Source organism: Oppia nitens, unplaced genomic scaffold (assembly GCF_028296485.1).
Source record: "Oppia nitens isolate AA-2021 unplaced genomic scaffold, nextdenovo-longstitch-racon4-pilon3 scaffold5_pilon_pilon_pilon, whole genome shotgun sequence".
NCBI classification, from domain to species: domain Eukaryota; kingdom Metazoa; phylum Arthropoda; class Arachnida; order Sarcoptiformes; family Oppiidae; genus Oppia; species Oppia nitens.
The window spans coordinates 2,235,226-2,251,365 of record NW_026533243.1 but is presented as its reverse complement, the minus strand read 5'-3'; the positions used below and the strand labels follow the sequence as shown (position 1 = coordinate 2,251,365).

Genomic DNA, 16,140 nt, shown 5'->3' with positions numbered 1-16,140 from the left:
ATAACTAAGTTTTCAATTACGGGATGCTTTCAATTTAAGTCAAGTTATGTCCAATATTAATGATATTTTGATGAAAATATGTTTTTCGTAATTAATTGGGTATAAAAATAGCAGAGAAATGGCTCTCTCTCTCTCTCTCTCTCTCTCTCTCTCTCTCTCTCTCTCTCTCTCTGTTTGTGAGGGAGAGAGCTTTTGTCGGTTATAAATTGAGTTCATATGAATAGATTAAATAAAATAAAATAAATTGTGTAAATCACAAACACAGTGGTGTTTGTGTGTGTCTGTGGAGTAACTTATTATTATTGATGGCAAACAACAAATAAAAAAAATTAAGGACTTATTTGTAATAAATGTTTTGTTAAATTAGGAAAATATCCTAATTTTCTATCGGACTTACATTTAAGGCATTAATTGTAAAATATATACAAAATTTTCTTATATTAAATAATCATAAAATTTTCATTTCAATTGTTTTTCTAAACAGTAATTTTTATAATGAATTGTTTGTCTGTTTTTAAAATCCAATCGTTATTATGTAATACAAACAAAGCGGAAGATGATTGTGAAGTAAATATCAAACTGTTTTGCAATAACAAGACTGAGAGAGAAGTTTGTATTGTTGTTCACATTCACACACTTATAGATAGATATACTTATATTTTTCACCTTATATTATGGTTTGTATTGTGTATATCCTACGGGACGAGTCCACACAAATGTCCCACAAAAGCACAACAAAAAACATAATTCCTTAAAAAATATATATATAATAAAAATAATATACACTATAATAATAATTTCATTATATAGTAGTGTAGATATCATTAAACAAAAAGTTCAACAAATTTTCTAACACAACGTTTCCATTCATTGGCCATAAAAACTCGTTGTTAGTGCTAATAGTTTGTCTTAATAAAGATCTCAATATCTTTCAAATGAGTGGTATTTTTCATTTTCCTTTTGAAAAAAATCTCTACAATGACTTTGAAAATTATTTTTTATTATTATTTTGAGATTTCATGAGTTCAACAAAAGAAACTTTTCTGTTGAGATATTTCAATGGGCTGTCACTTGAAATATAAAGTTAAAGTTATTAACTAATCTTATTATTATTATTATTATTATAGTCAGTCCACATGTTTTATTTATTAGGAAATAAAGTACACAATAAGTATACACTGTATGTAATATATGGGAACCAAAAAATTAAAGTTAATAACATATAAAAGTGTTTGTCTCATTATAACCATTATATCCACTAATTTAAGGCATATTTCATGTACTTATTGTTTCAAAAAATATTTACACACAAGAAAAATAAGAAAAAATAAACATAATTTTGCAGTAAATTTATCATAATTTTGATGTCAGGAAAATAATATTTTTCTCTCTTTTTTAAAAATTTAATAAGAAATAAAAATTTTCGCTTTAAAATAAGTAATAAAAGTTTCTAATAATAAGTTAATAACAAAAAATAAACGATAATAATAATGATAATAAATCCATTAATATATCAATCTATATATTAACCGAATTTTTTTGACTTAAAAATATATATAAGTTTTTCTCTCTTTCTCTGTTCAACTCTTTTATTATTGCATTTGCAGTTAAAGTATAACAAACTAAATATAATAATAAAAATATTTGTTAGAGTATAAACTCAATTGATTTGTTCCCGATATTTACGGTCATAAAAAAATAAATTACTTTTGAATTACTGGCCAGTAGTGATGCAAAATGACTAGTAATAGTAGTTTGTTATTATTGTTGTGTTGTCTGCAACTAAATAATTAGTTTTTTTAAAAACATCAACTGGCATTGCATACATGCAACCAATTATTATTTAGTGTATTACTTTAAATTAAATTATATATATTAAAAACAGTTTGGACTATCAAAAGGTAGAGTAGTATTATTTTCTTTTGTAATAAAATGGCTAAAAATAAAATTAAAATAATAAAATCAATCATTAATAGGAAAAAAAGGAGACTAAAGGCTTTCATTAAATGTATTTTAACGTCCGATACAAATAACAATCTTCTCATATATATATAATACTGTATTATTATTAGTATTAACATTATTTATATTTATATTATTACCGTTACTATTAAGTTAAATGTTTGTTTCTATGCCCCAGGCTATGGGTCTATATATTAATAATAAATAAATAGTTTACCGTAGGTTTGCAATTAGCTATAAAAAATCAAATTTAATTATTACCCTAATTAGATATCATATTCAATCAATTTATTTGGTTATATAATCCCACAATTGATTATTGCTTTTGATTGCACAAACAGTTAGGATTGGGTTTCATTATAAAAGCCATATTAAAAACGTTTAAACAATTATATTGATTTCTCATTGATTGCATTAATATATTAAATTTATAAAATTATTATTTAGTGAAGTTAATAATGTGGCTTTTTTTAATTATTAATTTTTTTATTTAGTACACAAACAACCAAATATAATATTAAAAACATGTTTAGCTATTTTTAATCTAATTGTATTATCGCTGTTATGAAACATGCAATAATGATAAATATAATTAATAAAACATATTATATTAATAATAGTATAAAATGATAATAAAAATTGTTTTCCAAACAAAAATGTGAGTCAATTGACAGATACAGTATTAGTAACCTTCACAAGCAATGGTCTCTTTTCATTGAATTATAAAAAATGTGTTTAATTTAAAAATCCTTGAAAATAATACTATAATATATTGAATAAATAGACATTTTTATATGATATATGTATATAACATTTTGTTAATCTAAGTTATATACCGTATAGTTGTATCAAATTGCTTATAATAAATAAAATTCTTTCTAAAAAAACATTTTACAATCATATAATTGTTTAAAATCATGCATTTTTTAAAAATATTTATATTTAGCTTTTTAATAAATGTGTTAATAAAAATATACTCAAATTAAGACCTAAAATTTATTATTATTATTATTATTATTCCTACTAATAATAAGGTTTCTGTTATAAATTTTTTCTTTTTATATCAAAAATAATGGTAGTATCAAATTTTTTCAAAAAAATAATTAATAATAATATAATGTTTTAAAATGTTTCTCTTTAAATCTACACTTAAAATACATAACAAATTTTTGTATAAAATTAAAATTGTTAATTATAATATATAATGTTTTCTTTTATAAAAAATAATATTACTTAGCAATATTAATAATGAAATAATAATAGTGTCAAATAGTTTTTTAATTTAAAAAAACTTATTTTTAATATATGCCACACAATTTTCTAATAAATAAATCACTGTTTGTAACGCAATATGAAAGTTACTGTATAAACATTATATATATAAATATAATATAATAATAGTTTGAATAAAAAATTGAATATATAATACATTATGATATAATGTAATGAAATGCTTATTAATTTCAAACGCTTTCGTGCATTACATGTGAATGAGTAGTCAAACTCTTTTGAATACTTAAATATTTTATTATTATTATTATTATTATTGTTATTTATATTATTATATTAAGATATTTTTAGTGATTTATTAATTCAATAAAGACATTGATGTTATCTTAAATTATATATAAATTCTCTTTCATAAATAAAAAATATTTATATTGTCTTTTTTTGAATATTCAATGGATGATTAAATACAATATGAGAAAATTTTTTATTTTTTGACTTTCAAAATATTTTTGTATTATGATATATCCTCATTAAAAGCAATAAAAATTTAATATACAAAAAATACTATTATAATATATGAGCTCATTTTTAATTGTAAATGTTATGCCTACAAACTATCATAACATTGAAGACATTTAAATATTTAATATATATATATATAATTTTATATGACTGTTAATGAAACATTCCTACATATTAATCATTGTTTGAAAATGCATATATATATATATATATACAGAATATTAAATACAAATACAATTTTTTCCATAAATGATAAGTTAAATAATACTCTACAAGAAAGCTGTTGTTTTATAGCGTAATACCCTCTCTATTGATATAAAATAATATGATATTTAAAAGTTAATAACTAGTCTTTTAAGAAATTGATATTCACTTTAATCAGTCAAATGAAAATTGAAAATTATTTTCCTCTCATTCAGTATTTCATTCATTTTAACCGATAAAACAGTTGTCATAAATATAATAGATTGCATTAAAAATGAGGATATATTATAGTATGTATTGTACAATAAATACAAATACACAAACCTATAAAAGTCATCAGTGATAAACATAATCCAAAACTAAACAAATAGTTTTTTTTAAATTATACACAGTATCTTACAAACACATAATAAATTGTTTAGTTAAACAACAAACAAATCACTGTATTTAGGTTGAAGTGGTGGTCGTATAGCATAATAATATGTATGTTTGTATTGAGGATATACATTGTGAAAGTGATTTTATTTAAGTGTCGAAAGTGTGTGTTTCCTCATCATTATAAGCAAACAAAATAATGATCAAGGTGTTTTTATCTATTAACATATTAATCACATTTCTACCAAATATAGTATTATGTTAGTAAATTATATACCGCCTAAAAAATCAATAAACATTTATTATAATGTATTTTTTATAAAGTATAATAGAGAAAGACTTCATAAATATTTTAATAACATTTTTCGACATAAAAAGACTTTATTCTTATTATTATTATTTTTTAAAATGTCATGTGTTTTATGATAATAATTTATAATATAAGTACATAATCTCTCATATATTTAATAATCAACGATAAATTATATAAAATTATAAGTAATTTCCTATAGAGATATTGATTATTGTTTTTTTTATTATTATAACATTAATCATTTCCGTGACGACTAATCGTCTATGTTTTGTGTGCTTTTGAAAAGAGACACATTTTAATGATAGGATATTTACATTATTACTATAATATATTGTATAATAAATATGTTATAAAAGTTTATGCGGTTAATAAACGATATGAAATTGTAAAATAAAATAAATAAATAACAACATACCTAATAGTTACAAATTGGCTTCAATACAAAAAAACATAAAACATTAAAAATAACTTTTTAATTTATCATAAAATATTTTTTTAAATATAATTAAATATTTTGGTCAAATCTTAATATAATTAGCGAAAAAAAACTTTGTTTTCATACGTAAACAAAACAAAATTTTAGCACAAAATATGGATAATTAAGTGAAAAATATTTTTTGTTAAATAAAAACGTGTTGATTAAATTTATTGATAAATTTATGCTGTTTTATAAATAACAAAAAATGAAGCTTAAAATAAAGCTAATCACATATACCTAAGCTTTTATGAAAAGAAAAAATATTTGAGTTTAACATTATACACGCACTGTTAGACAATCAGACAGCACTGGTATCTTGAGTTTTAGATACTGTTCCTCAAAAAAAGTAGACTTTAGGAGAGAGAGAGCGAGACTTAATAAAACAAACGGTTAATGTATAGAGTAGTTCACAAAACTAGTTTGTCTGCATATAACTATACTAAACATCAAACTATTAATTGACTTTTTTAGACGATTTGAAACGTCTAAATAATATTTTATAATAATTTATAAATATAGTTAATAACAAATAATGAATACAATTATAATATGATTTCGATGCATATCTTTGCCCCTTAATTATGAGTGCCTTTCATTGTGTATTACATACAAACAAAAAACAAATTAATGATTAAATCTCTTTCTGTACAAATAATTTCTTTGCTCTCAAAATAATTATAACTTTTTAATAATTTCATATAAAAAACAAGTGGTGGCTAATTATCTGCAAAATTAAGTGAATTRAAAAAATTATATACAACTTAATCAAAAAACATGGGACTGGCTTTCTTTCTTTATTATTGTCTATTATTATATAATTGTTGTTTAATAAAAAGAGAAAATACTAATTATTAATTATAATCCGCGAAAAAATCTAATTAAATTTTGTTTACTCTTCAATTATAACAAATTATAAAACATAATAATCACATTTAATAAGACGGACACTAAATTTAATGACGTGATTATATATATATATATATATCTTATCAATAAAACATTATTTTCCCATTAAATTTATAATACTATTAGAAAAAATAGACAAATAAAAAGCATATCAATGACCAAAAACACGATCTTTTTGAGTTGAAGATTACATAATAAGTCGATTAATGTTTGTTTGACTTTTATAGCTACAAATAAAACATAATAATATTTAACTTAATTTTAGATTTACAACATTTTGTTTGCTTCAATTGACTTATGGGATAAATATTCATAGCATTCATTATAGTCAATATAAGTTATGTAACTCTAGTATGCAATTTATAAGTCAAGTAGTTTTTTTGTGAATAATTCAAAAAAAATATAATAAACTATTAAAAAACATTGATGTTTATTTTATGATAACTTAATAATAATAATAATACCATTATAATTTATTATGATAATCATAAATTATGCTAATACTATTATAACTTATACTGTATTCAATATAACAAATGGATACGGCATTAATAGTAAACAAAGTAAAAGCCACAGAAATAATACAATATATAATAAGTTATCTATTAATAAAATCCTATCTCACTTTTGAATGATAATTTAAAATACAGGGTATAAAAATGTTTAAAAAAATTATGTATGTTTTATAAGGTGTTTTTTCGCTCTCTCTCTCTCTCTCTCTCTCTCTCTCTCTCTCTCACTCACACACACACACACACACACACACACACACACACACATAACACGTAGATTAATCTGGACGTTAAAAATATATGTTATCCTTAATAAAAGAAACCTTATTTAGGAGTGAATGCATATTTATATGTAAAAAATCTTAAGACACACACAACAACAAAATTGGGGCTAATGTGGGCTTAAATTAGGAAAAATAGTATTTTATATGTTAAAGAAAATACAAAAAAAAAGTTTACATAAAACAAATCAACGCCTATTAAGATTCAAAAGAGTTGTCAGAATAACATTAGAGATATATTTGTTAAATTAAATCCTTTATATAATTTATATTATTTACTGTATATACTGTATATAGTGTACCATAAAATTGATTATTTTATTCATGTATTTAAAGTTCATAAAACATTAATAAAAATAACAATAGAAAAAATGTTATTATAATTTGCTATACATTATATATGTTCACTGAAACAAAGCTAAAACTATCATATTTTACATATATATAACTTATTATTATTGTAATATTTTTACTATTAATTATTAGATTAATATTATTATTTAAAATATTAATATTTGAAACAACATTTATTCATTCATTATTCTGCTATTCAGTGCTTTTAATAACTTACAGTATAAATATAAATATAATAATAGATTTAATTCAAAATTTAAAATATATAAATATTTTTCATACAAAAAACCATTTGAATGTAACAAATAATTCATAATATTTTTATGTTTTATAGATTAGAAACTTTTTCAACCATTTCGAGTGACTAATTGAATAAATAATATAATGACTTCAATTTCAACATTTATTATATTGTATTACAATTATTATAAATATTAAATAGCAATAAATTCAAAAACAGATATTGATCTCATTTTTTATATATTAAATAACAAATATTAATATAATATTTATTAATAAGATTTGTTTAAACATCCATTTCTTTATTCTCAAAGTTATCAAATAGTTATCAATTTTTTATATTTTATTTTATATACTAATAACATGAAACATAAAAAAATGATTTATCTTATAATCAAATACAATACATGTATTTTCATATACTGTATATAACAATACAGACAATACTATAATAATAATAATAAAATGTCAGATGACGACAATGAAGTAAAAATATCACATTTTAATAATATTTTCTATACAATTATCCGGATTTTTTAAATGTTTATGTTTTATTCAATAATTTTTTATGTTTTATTTTATACTTATAACAGACAACAAAAATTAATTAGCAATTATCTCATTTGGCCTTATTTTTAAAGAGGATTTTTTTCAGACAAATAAATAATTGGTTTTGAAATTATTTACATCTTATTTAAATATATATCGTTTAAAAATAATTGGTTTTCGAAAGTGATGTCCAGATCTATCAAATTCAATATTATAGCACTGAAACTGATGGATGCATTGATAATAATTTGGTATAAATTTAATAGTCCAACCCATCAAATAAATTATAATGCAATACTAAAAAAAACATTGACAATTGGCAACAATCTAAAAAATTACAATTATCAATTTATATTATTATAACATAATAATTATATTGTATCAACAAGTTTATGATAGTATAATTTATTTAATAATATAAATTTAATATAAATTTAATATAAATTTAATTTATATACATTATCAAAATTTTTTTTGCCAGTAATTTTAATAGCTTTTATGATTAAATAATATTGACTCTGTAATCATACTACAGTGTAATTGTTTTATAAAGTTCAAAAATAACTATTTATTCATCAAAAATATAGGGAATAAATAATTTAGTCATTATTATTAAGTATTTATAAAAAAATAAATAAAATAAAATAGCAAAATACATATAACTAATTAACGCTTGAATAATAAATATTTTTTAACTAATAAATTATTTATGCAAAAATAATACAGTGAAGGATAATAATAATGATAATACTGTTATTAAATTATTGAATTTTTATTTTACGAATCATTTTTAAGGCATAATTTTTTTATGTTTATATACAAAGTTTATTCATTATACAGCTATTAAATTGAATTCATGAAAAAACAATAATAAGTAATAATTATGACAAAAATATACAATTATTACTAAGACTTTTTCAAATTAACATTGAAATCAAATCAATTGACATCGCCTTTGATTGTCAACAATAATGCATTTGCATCGTTAAGTTTGCAATTAAATATTTATTTATTTTTATATTCAATATTTTAACCATAGATAATATAATGTAGAAATAAAAACAATATAATGTAAAAATCTAGATTACTTAATCAATAAGCTTGTTGTTAATTATACAATTAAAACTATTTATCTTTATTATAATAAATTGGTTAAATAAATAATTTTAATCTCAGATTTTCCGTTCAAATATCAAATATCGGCTAATAATGTGCTTAAAAAAAAGTTTGCAAACTTTTGTCAAATGTTTTTCAATGGGAATCTAATAGTCAACACATTTGTTGAACATATTTATTGAATGACTCATTTGACTGTAAATACTGTTTAATGTATTGAAAATACTGTCTGTTATTGTCGACAAACAAACAAAAAATCTACAAATAAAACATCAATTGATTTGTTTGTTTACATTTGATGAGACAGACCTATTAATACTAATTTGTGGACTAATTTTTTAATTATTAATTACATGACAATAAAATATTGTATTATTTTTGTATAACAATATAGTATAACAAGAAAATGATTATTTGGTTATGTTTTGTGTGCCATAATGTGTGCCACACTTTGATTCACACAATCGATTGACTTCACTATTAATGTCAACAATAAGTGCTAAACGTTTGACTTACGATTTGTGCTGTTATTTACAGTAATACTATCGCTATTACATTACAATCGTATCACTCATTGATTTAGTCAATACTTTTTGAAGTTTATTGTTAATAATAATAATAATAATAAAGATATCCATTCACACCATTGATGATGATTGCAAAGACAATTATATAAATATTGTGTACAATGTGTACCACATAATCATTATAACAATAATAATAATATAAATATTTATTTATTTAAATCACTTGATAAACATCAGCACAAAAATAAGTGTCAATTTGTTGACTCAAACGACACTTTTTTGTTGTTTAAACTGTTTTTTGTATTTAAAATACATATTTACATAAATAAACAAAAATTTTTAATCATTTATTGATAATCAATGAATTGAAGCAATAATTATTATATTTGATATATTTATAAGATTAGTGTCCAATCATACAATCGACTGAATATTAACCGCAAATAAGTTATGATATTATAAAATAATATTCAATATTAATTGACATTTACTTATATTTTATAACTAATATTATTACTACAATATATTAAAATGTTATAAAAAGTTTCATCATTTTTTTCAATGTTTTTATAACAAGATTTATATAATTTTTTTTGCAAAATAATGATTTTATAATTTATTATAATAAATKAATTTAATTGCATAAACCATAATATATTGTTATAATAATATATTGCATCAACTATATTTCATCTTGGTTAAATTATTTCAATATTTATATTTAAGTTATTAATATATTTTCAATCAATGTTTGATTTTATTATTTACAAAGTGTTGTAACAATATTTTTGATAATTTATCATATTTTTAATATTATTGATTATTAGTCTAATTTATTATCAGATAAATTCAGTTTAATATATAGTTTTATTTATACAAAAAGTGATTTACAATAAACAAAACTATTAGATATTTTAAAGTGATTACAATTTTATTAATTGGTTTCAGTAATGAATGCTTATTATAAAATCAAATCAATGCAAACACAAAGACATTCAGTGAATGCACTGAAGATCTATCGGAAGGAGATCTGCAAAGATCTTATTGTCGACTATATTATCGACCACTTTGTCGACACCAATGTGTTTACCGCAGAGGAAGCCGATGATATACGACAAACTGGTCAAGAGATCGGTAATGTTAATGACGTGATGGTCAGGAATGAGATTCTTGAACTACAAAACAACACATTTATGAATGAATTGATTAAAAAGTTGGAGACCACCAAAGACTTTGCGTTCAATACATTTATGTATATATTATTCAAAGATGACAATTATCCATGGATTGCGAAGAACTTATTGGCAATTGTTGAAGAACAGAATAAGTCACAAGACTTGATCCAGAAGAAGCAAATGAACAAAGTATTCATGAGATATATTGAAGATAAACTTAAGACTACTGATAATAAATATAAAAATATGTGTCTTCTCAAGAGAAAAGCTAAATTGGTGGCAATGGATCTGTTGGCACAATATCTTTCATCGATTGTTATGTGGACCGGTCGTTGTCTGGCTGTTCCCAACTCTATACCCGATAAGCATATCTTATACGATACTAATGATGGATGTATACGTATTATAACTAAAGACAGGATTATTAAGTAAGATATGATTACCGGTACTCATAAAAATTAGCGTTAAATCTAACCGGTATATTATTAACCTTTTCTAAATTGATGTCCAGATGTTTCAAATTTATCAACAAAAAGATATCGGAAGCGCTCATCACTGCCAGAAACAGTTATGGTCTCTGGCCTAATGTCCAACTATATGAAGAACAGCCAAATGATACAATTACGATGAATTTTAGCGATATCTTCAGTATTTTACTGAATAACTCAAAGTCAACTCAAGGATTAATTGCGACACATTGACCAGAATCTAGTAAAGCATTTATTTTTTAATTTATAACTTATCGTAAACTAATAAATAAATTATAACTTACGGTATATTTAATTTTAGCAAAGAAGATGAGCCCGAAAAGTATTCACTATTCAATGAATTATTGCAAATCTTGAATTATTTTCCCGACAAGTTGTTCACCAAAAGTCCGGGATTTGATTCATTTGGTCATCAATTGGAAATAAATCCATCTTCAGTTCAAATGCGGAATCTAAGGATTCCCGAAATTTATCCCAAGAATGACATTAGATTCCGTCAATGAATGTATAATATTATAAATTGTCAATCGCTATGATCTCTATTATATATCAGTCATTAAATAAATTGTTATTTTGATGATTACCAGTAATAATGTATAAAATTTAAGAATTAAAAAATAAAATTTATTAAATCATTAATTTATTTGTTATTATTGATAGTCTTATTGATTTCATTTTTATATTTCTCGTAAAACACAATCGTTTCGTGAGATATTCTCGGCTTTATTGACTCTAAAGCCGATAAAAAGTGTTTTAATTCAACAAATTTACAATTGATATCTTCTTCAAGTGCTAAAAGACCAGCTTCTTGACAGACACCAGTGATTTCGGCTCCGGTATATCCATCAGTTTTTTGTGATAAAAGTTTAAGTGTGTCATCAATTGATTGTTCAAATTTTAGCGGCATTTTTCTGGTTCTTATTCTCAATATTTCATGTCTGGTCTGCAGATCAGGTAATGGCACGTATAGTATTGAATCGAGTCGTCCGGGTCTCAGCAGCGCCTTATCAATCATATCGGGCCGATTAGTGGCCGCAACAATGATCACACCATTCAGTTTTTCAATGCCATCAATTTCAGTCAATAGTTGAGCTAATACTCGGTCACCAACAGTGCTCTGACCGACTCCTCGTTCGGCAGCTAAAGCGTCGATTTCATCGAAGAATAATATTGATGGCGAAGCAGCCTTCGCTTTGCGGAATACTTCACGAACGGCTCTTTCAGACTCACCGACCCATTTGTTGAACAATTCCGGACCTTTTATTGACAGAAAATTGAGATCACTTTCGGTGGCTAATGCTTTGCCAATCATTGTTTTGCAACAACCGGGCGGTCCATACATTAACACTCCTTTAGGCGATTCAATTCCCAGTCTTTCAAATGCTTCGGGATTAGTGAGCGGCCAAACAACACTTTGAGTTAATTTATTGCGCACAGAATGCATACCACCGATGTCTGTCCAAAATACATTGGGAACTTCTAAAGTGATTTCTCTCATAGCTGATGGTCGGATCAGTTTAAATGCTTGTTTTAAATCATTTTCACTAACAATATGTCGGTTATCTTTAAGAGTAATTAGCGTCGCTTCACGACAGGTGAGAGCTAAGTCAGCGCCGGTAAAACTATGGGCACTTTGAGCCAAATCAGTTAATACATTATCACTGATATTACTATTATTTTCGGTTAAAAATTTTCTCAAAATGACTTTCCGTTCGGTCGAAACGGGAACTGGAAATTCAATTTCTCTGTCCACTCGTCCGGGACGTCGAAGACTGGTATCAATAAGATCTGGTTTATTGGTTACACAAACAATAACAATGTGTTTATCTTTAGGAAGATCATCAAGAATTGAGCACAAGATAGCTGTCAATCGTTTTTCTTGATCTGCGGCCGACTTTCTATTGGAACAAATCATTTCAATATTGTCTAAAACCACAAGACTTGGACTCATTTCAATAGCGTTCGTAAATATCGTCTGTAAGTTGTCCTCTGAAATGGCAAAACTCTTGGCTATAATTGTGGCGCAATTGATGTGAAGACAAAACATCTGTTGATTCAATTCATGACAGAAGGCCTTAACTGTCATTGTTTTCCCGGTTCCCGTCGGTCCAAAAATCATCACAGTTTTCGGTAATAGTGCACACATTTTGCGTATGGATGCGCTCTTCCTCAGCGGTAATTCAATTAAATCTCTTAATGCGTTGATTTGTTTCTCATATCCGACGACATCCGACACCAGAATTGGTCTCTCTTTAACCTCTTGTTGTACTTTCTTCTTACGACTTCTGTTTCGTTGAGCTGATCCAGACTTGTGTCCATCGCTATCAGTAATCAATGAAGACTTTGGTGTCGATCCGTTTAGAGATAGACCAGACAAATGGTCTGACAATTCGTTGTTTAATTTGTCTGTCATTTAATTTATCACAAAATTAATAAATTTATTGCAAAAAAATATATAATTATTACACAAAGATTGTAAATTTGATCACCAATTGATCCACACTTTAGTTGATATTTCATYGGATATTATATAATATAATGTTTGTCAACACAAACACGTGTTAAACATAACAATATTGTACACAAAATGTGTTACTTTTTTTGCCATTTATTGGTTCCCTTTCTATAACAAACTAATGATATATTTAATAAAAATATAATAATATTACGTTAAATATGAATGACTCTATGTTTGATATAATCTATAACTTAATTACATAACAAACTAACAGTTTATTTATTTATTTATTTTATTTTTTTAACGGCTTTTTCATTGACTAAACTTTGATTATTAATACATTACTTCTCATCACTTGAAGACATGGCATACCTTCCCGGCGGCGCTGAGTTGAGTGATGAAGAAGATGACTACTATTTGGATGACACAGACGACTATTTCTACGGTAAAAACAATAATGTCATCAATACATCTGCTGTTTCAGAGAAAATAGAGATTAAGACAAAACCAAAGGTATGTTCAGACATTGTAAATCGTGGATCCATTTGGTGATAATATTGTTGAAATGATAGCGTAATGTTTTGTTGGCATCACTCGAATCTAATTCAACTCTTGCGGTAAATGATGTCCGTATGGCAATTATCAACAACAACTTTGACCATTTAAGACAATTGATTGAAGGAGACAGTGAACTACCGATTGATATCCCTCTGTCTGCTGATTGGACACCACTAATGATTGCAGCAAAATATGGTCGCAAAGAAATTGTCACTTATTTACTGGAAAGAGGAGCCAATCCTAACCATAATTTGAGTAAATCATTGATTGAATTATTTAAATTAAAAAACTTAAAAAGCAATTGATGTGTCATTTTTTAGACAAAACCACACCATTGATGGCTATCTGTGCGGCCAATGATATCAATGAAGATAATTTAATAGATTGCGCTAATTATATCATTGAATCTGGTGGTGATGTCAATATGACTGATAATAGTGGAAATACGGCACTTATTTATGCGGCCAAATCGGGAATGGCTGGTCTCACACAAAAATTTATTGATAGTAAAGCAGATGCTAATCACCGAAACAATGACGGCTGGAATGTAATAACAAATGGTTTAAATTTAATTTCAATTTCTTTTAATTTCTTTTAATGGATAGGCCTTGCATTGGTCAGTACGCGAGGGTCACGGAAAAGTAATCGCCAGACTATTGGACAGTAACTGTGACATCAATTTATTGACTAATTTAAATAAAACTGTCGCACAAATAGCTGATTCAAGAGGACATTATAAAGTACTGTTTTTTTGTTTATTTAATATTTGATAATACGGTATATTTTATTGGAAAGTGTTTTCAATTTTAAGATAAAAGAAATTTTAGATAACATTAGCCAAAGAGAAAGTGAGAATGAAATTAATGAAAGCACTGATAAAAGATTAACTCCCGAGGAATTGGAGACTTTAGAAAACTATATGAGACCTGTTGTTGAAATCAAGTGCAGAGAAAGGAATAAACCGATTGAAACAAAGATAGTGTAAATCAATATTTAATAGTTTCTGAAAGATATTTAATTTTAATTTGTGAATTGTTTTCTATATTATTTGACAGTAACACTGATCTCGAAGATTTCTTAGTCAATTCGGATCTTCATTATCTTTTGCCTGAGTTTGACAAAAAGGGCTTAAGTTATCACGATTTGGTCACAAATACGGAACAAGTGTTGGATAAAATAGGCGTCGATAATGTATATGTCAGACGAAAAATGATGACAAACATCAATTTGATGCACAAACAGGAGTGGAAAAGAGAAAGTATTAAAGAATTGCCACCCGATGTCATCATTACGTATGCATTTGACACACTTTATTGATATTACGATATATTAAATACCACTATTTTTTTATTAGATGTCCGGATGTTATGTGCATTATGTCTAATATAAGTAGTCATTTGGTTCGTATCGATCAAACCATAACATTCATGAAGAAGAAAATTGAAGCAAAACCCGAACTAATGAGTCTCAAGAATGATGTGACCACAAGTCGTCAAGTGTTCAATGAAACACTTCAAACGCTTATCAATTGCCGACAGCTTTATGAAGACGTACAGGCATTTCGACGGCTCATCACTTCTATTGAAGACATTAGTGAACCGCAAACACCAGAAATACTCTCTCTTCCGGCTAATATTGAGGACGAAATGGTCAGTAATGTTAACCGAAAGTCGTCAAAACTTTTGAAAAGTTTAATCTTTGGTGTCATATCTATTGGCACAGTCACTATCTATACTCTTAAGTTTAAACCAAACATCCCATTGGGATCAGTATTAAAAACAACCAGTAAATTTTTTGGATATCAATTTTAGGTGATTTATCTAATATCATGTCAACAAAAATTAATATTAATTTTAATTTAAATTTATCATATGTATATACATTTACGTTAC

At 24.8% G+C, this 16,140-nt stretch overlaps 3 protein-coding genes across 4 annotated transcripts; 2 read left to right on the top strand and 1 right to left on the bottom strand.

Annotated features, from left to right (window-relative positions):
* The first annotated feature begins 10,481 nt into the window (after positions 1-10,481).
* LOC128960910 (uncharacterized) lies at positions 10,482-11,758 on the top strand. 2 transcript variants are annotated; one of them, XM_054307075.1, is made up of 4 exons: positions 10,482-10,933; positions 11,006-11,172; positions 11,256-11,455; positions 11,534-11,758. In XM_054307075.1, the coding sequence occupies exons 1-3, from the start codon at positions 10,520-10,522 to the stop codon at positions 11,443-11,445; spliced, it is 771 nt and encodes a 256-aa protein (XP_054163050.1). In that variant the 5' UTR covers positions 10,482-10,519; the 3' UTR covers positions 11,446-11,455; positions 11,534-11,758. The 2 variants fall into 2 exon arrangements, with proteins under 2 accessions (XP_054163050.1, XP_054163049.1); XM_054307074.1 differs by having other exon boundaries at positions 10,482-11,172.
* A 138-nt stretch (positions 11,759-11,896) lies between these two features.
* LOC128960904 (ribosome biogenesis protein SPATA5-like) lies at positions 11,897-13,742 on the bottom strand (the record flags this gene model as incomplete). Its single annotated transcript, XM_054307069.1, has 1 exon — positions 11,897-13,742. A coding segment is annotated over exon 1 (1,749 nt), but the record flags the coding sequence as incomplete, so codon positions are not given.
* A 213-nt stretch (positions 13,743-13,955) lies between these two features.
* On the top strand, positions 13,956-16,121 carry LOC128960905 (ankyrin repeat, SAM and basic leucine zipper domain-containing protein 1-like). The gene is made up of 7 exons (XM_054307070.1): positions 13,956-14,203; positions 14,263-14,503; positions 14,569-14,795; positions 14,854-14,988; positions 15,060-15,229; positions 15,304-15,540; positions 15,603-16,121. The coding sequence occupies exons 1-7, from the start codon at positions 14,054-14,056 to the stop codon at positions 16,057-16,059; spliced, it is 1,617 nt and encodes a 538-aa protein (XP_054163045.1). The 5' UTR covers positions 13,956-14,053; the 3' UTR covers positions 16,060-16,121.
* Positions 16,122-16,140: the final 19 nt, after the last annotated feature.

Excerpts from the sequence above, each read along its gene's own strand:
- LOC128960910 (XM_054307074.1), top strand. The coding sequence starts at position 10,520 with ATGAATGCTTATTATAAAATCAAATCAATGCAAACACAAAGACATTCA. Across the intron at positions 11,173-11,255 it reads ACTAAAGACAGGATTATTAA|ATGTTTCAAATTTATCAACA; the intron begins GTAAGATATGAT and ends ATTGATGTCCAG.
- LOC128960905 (XM_054307070.1), top strand. The coding sequence starts at position 14,054 with ATGGCATACCTTCCCGGCGGCGCTGAGTTGAGTGATGAAGAAGATGAC. Across the intron at positions 14,796-14,853 it reads GAAACAATGACGGCTGGAAT|GCCTTGCATTGGTCAGTACG; the intron begins GTAATAACAAAT and ends TTTAATGGATAG. Across the intron at positions 15,541-15,602 it reads CCACCCGATGTCATCATTAC|ATGTCCGGATGTTATGTGCA; the intron begins GTATGCATTTGA and ends TTTTTTTATTAG.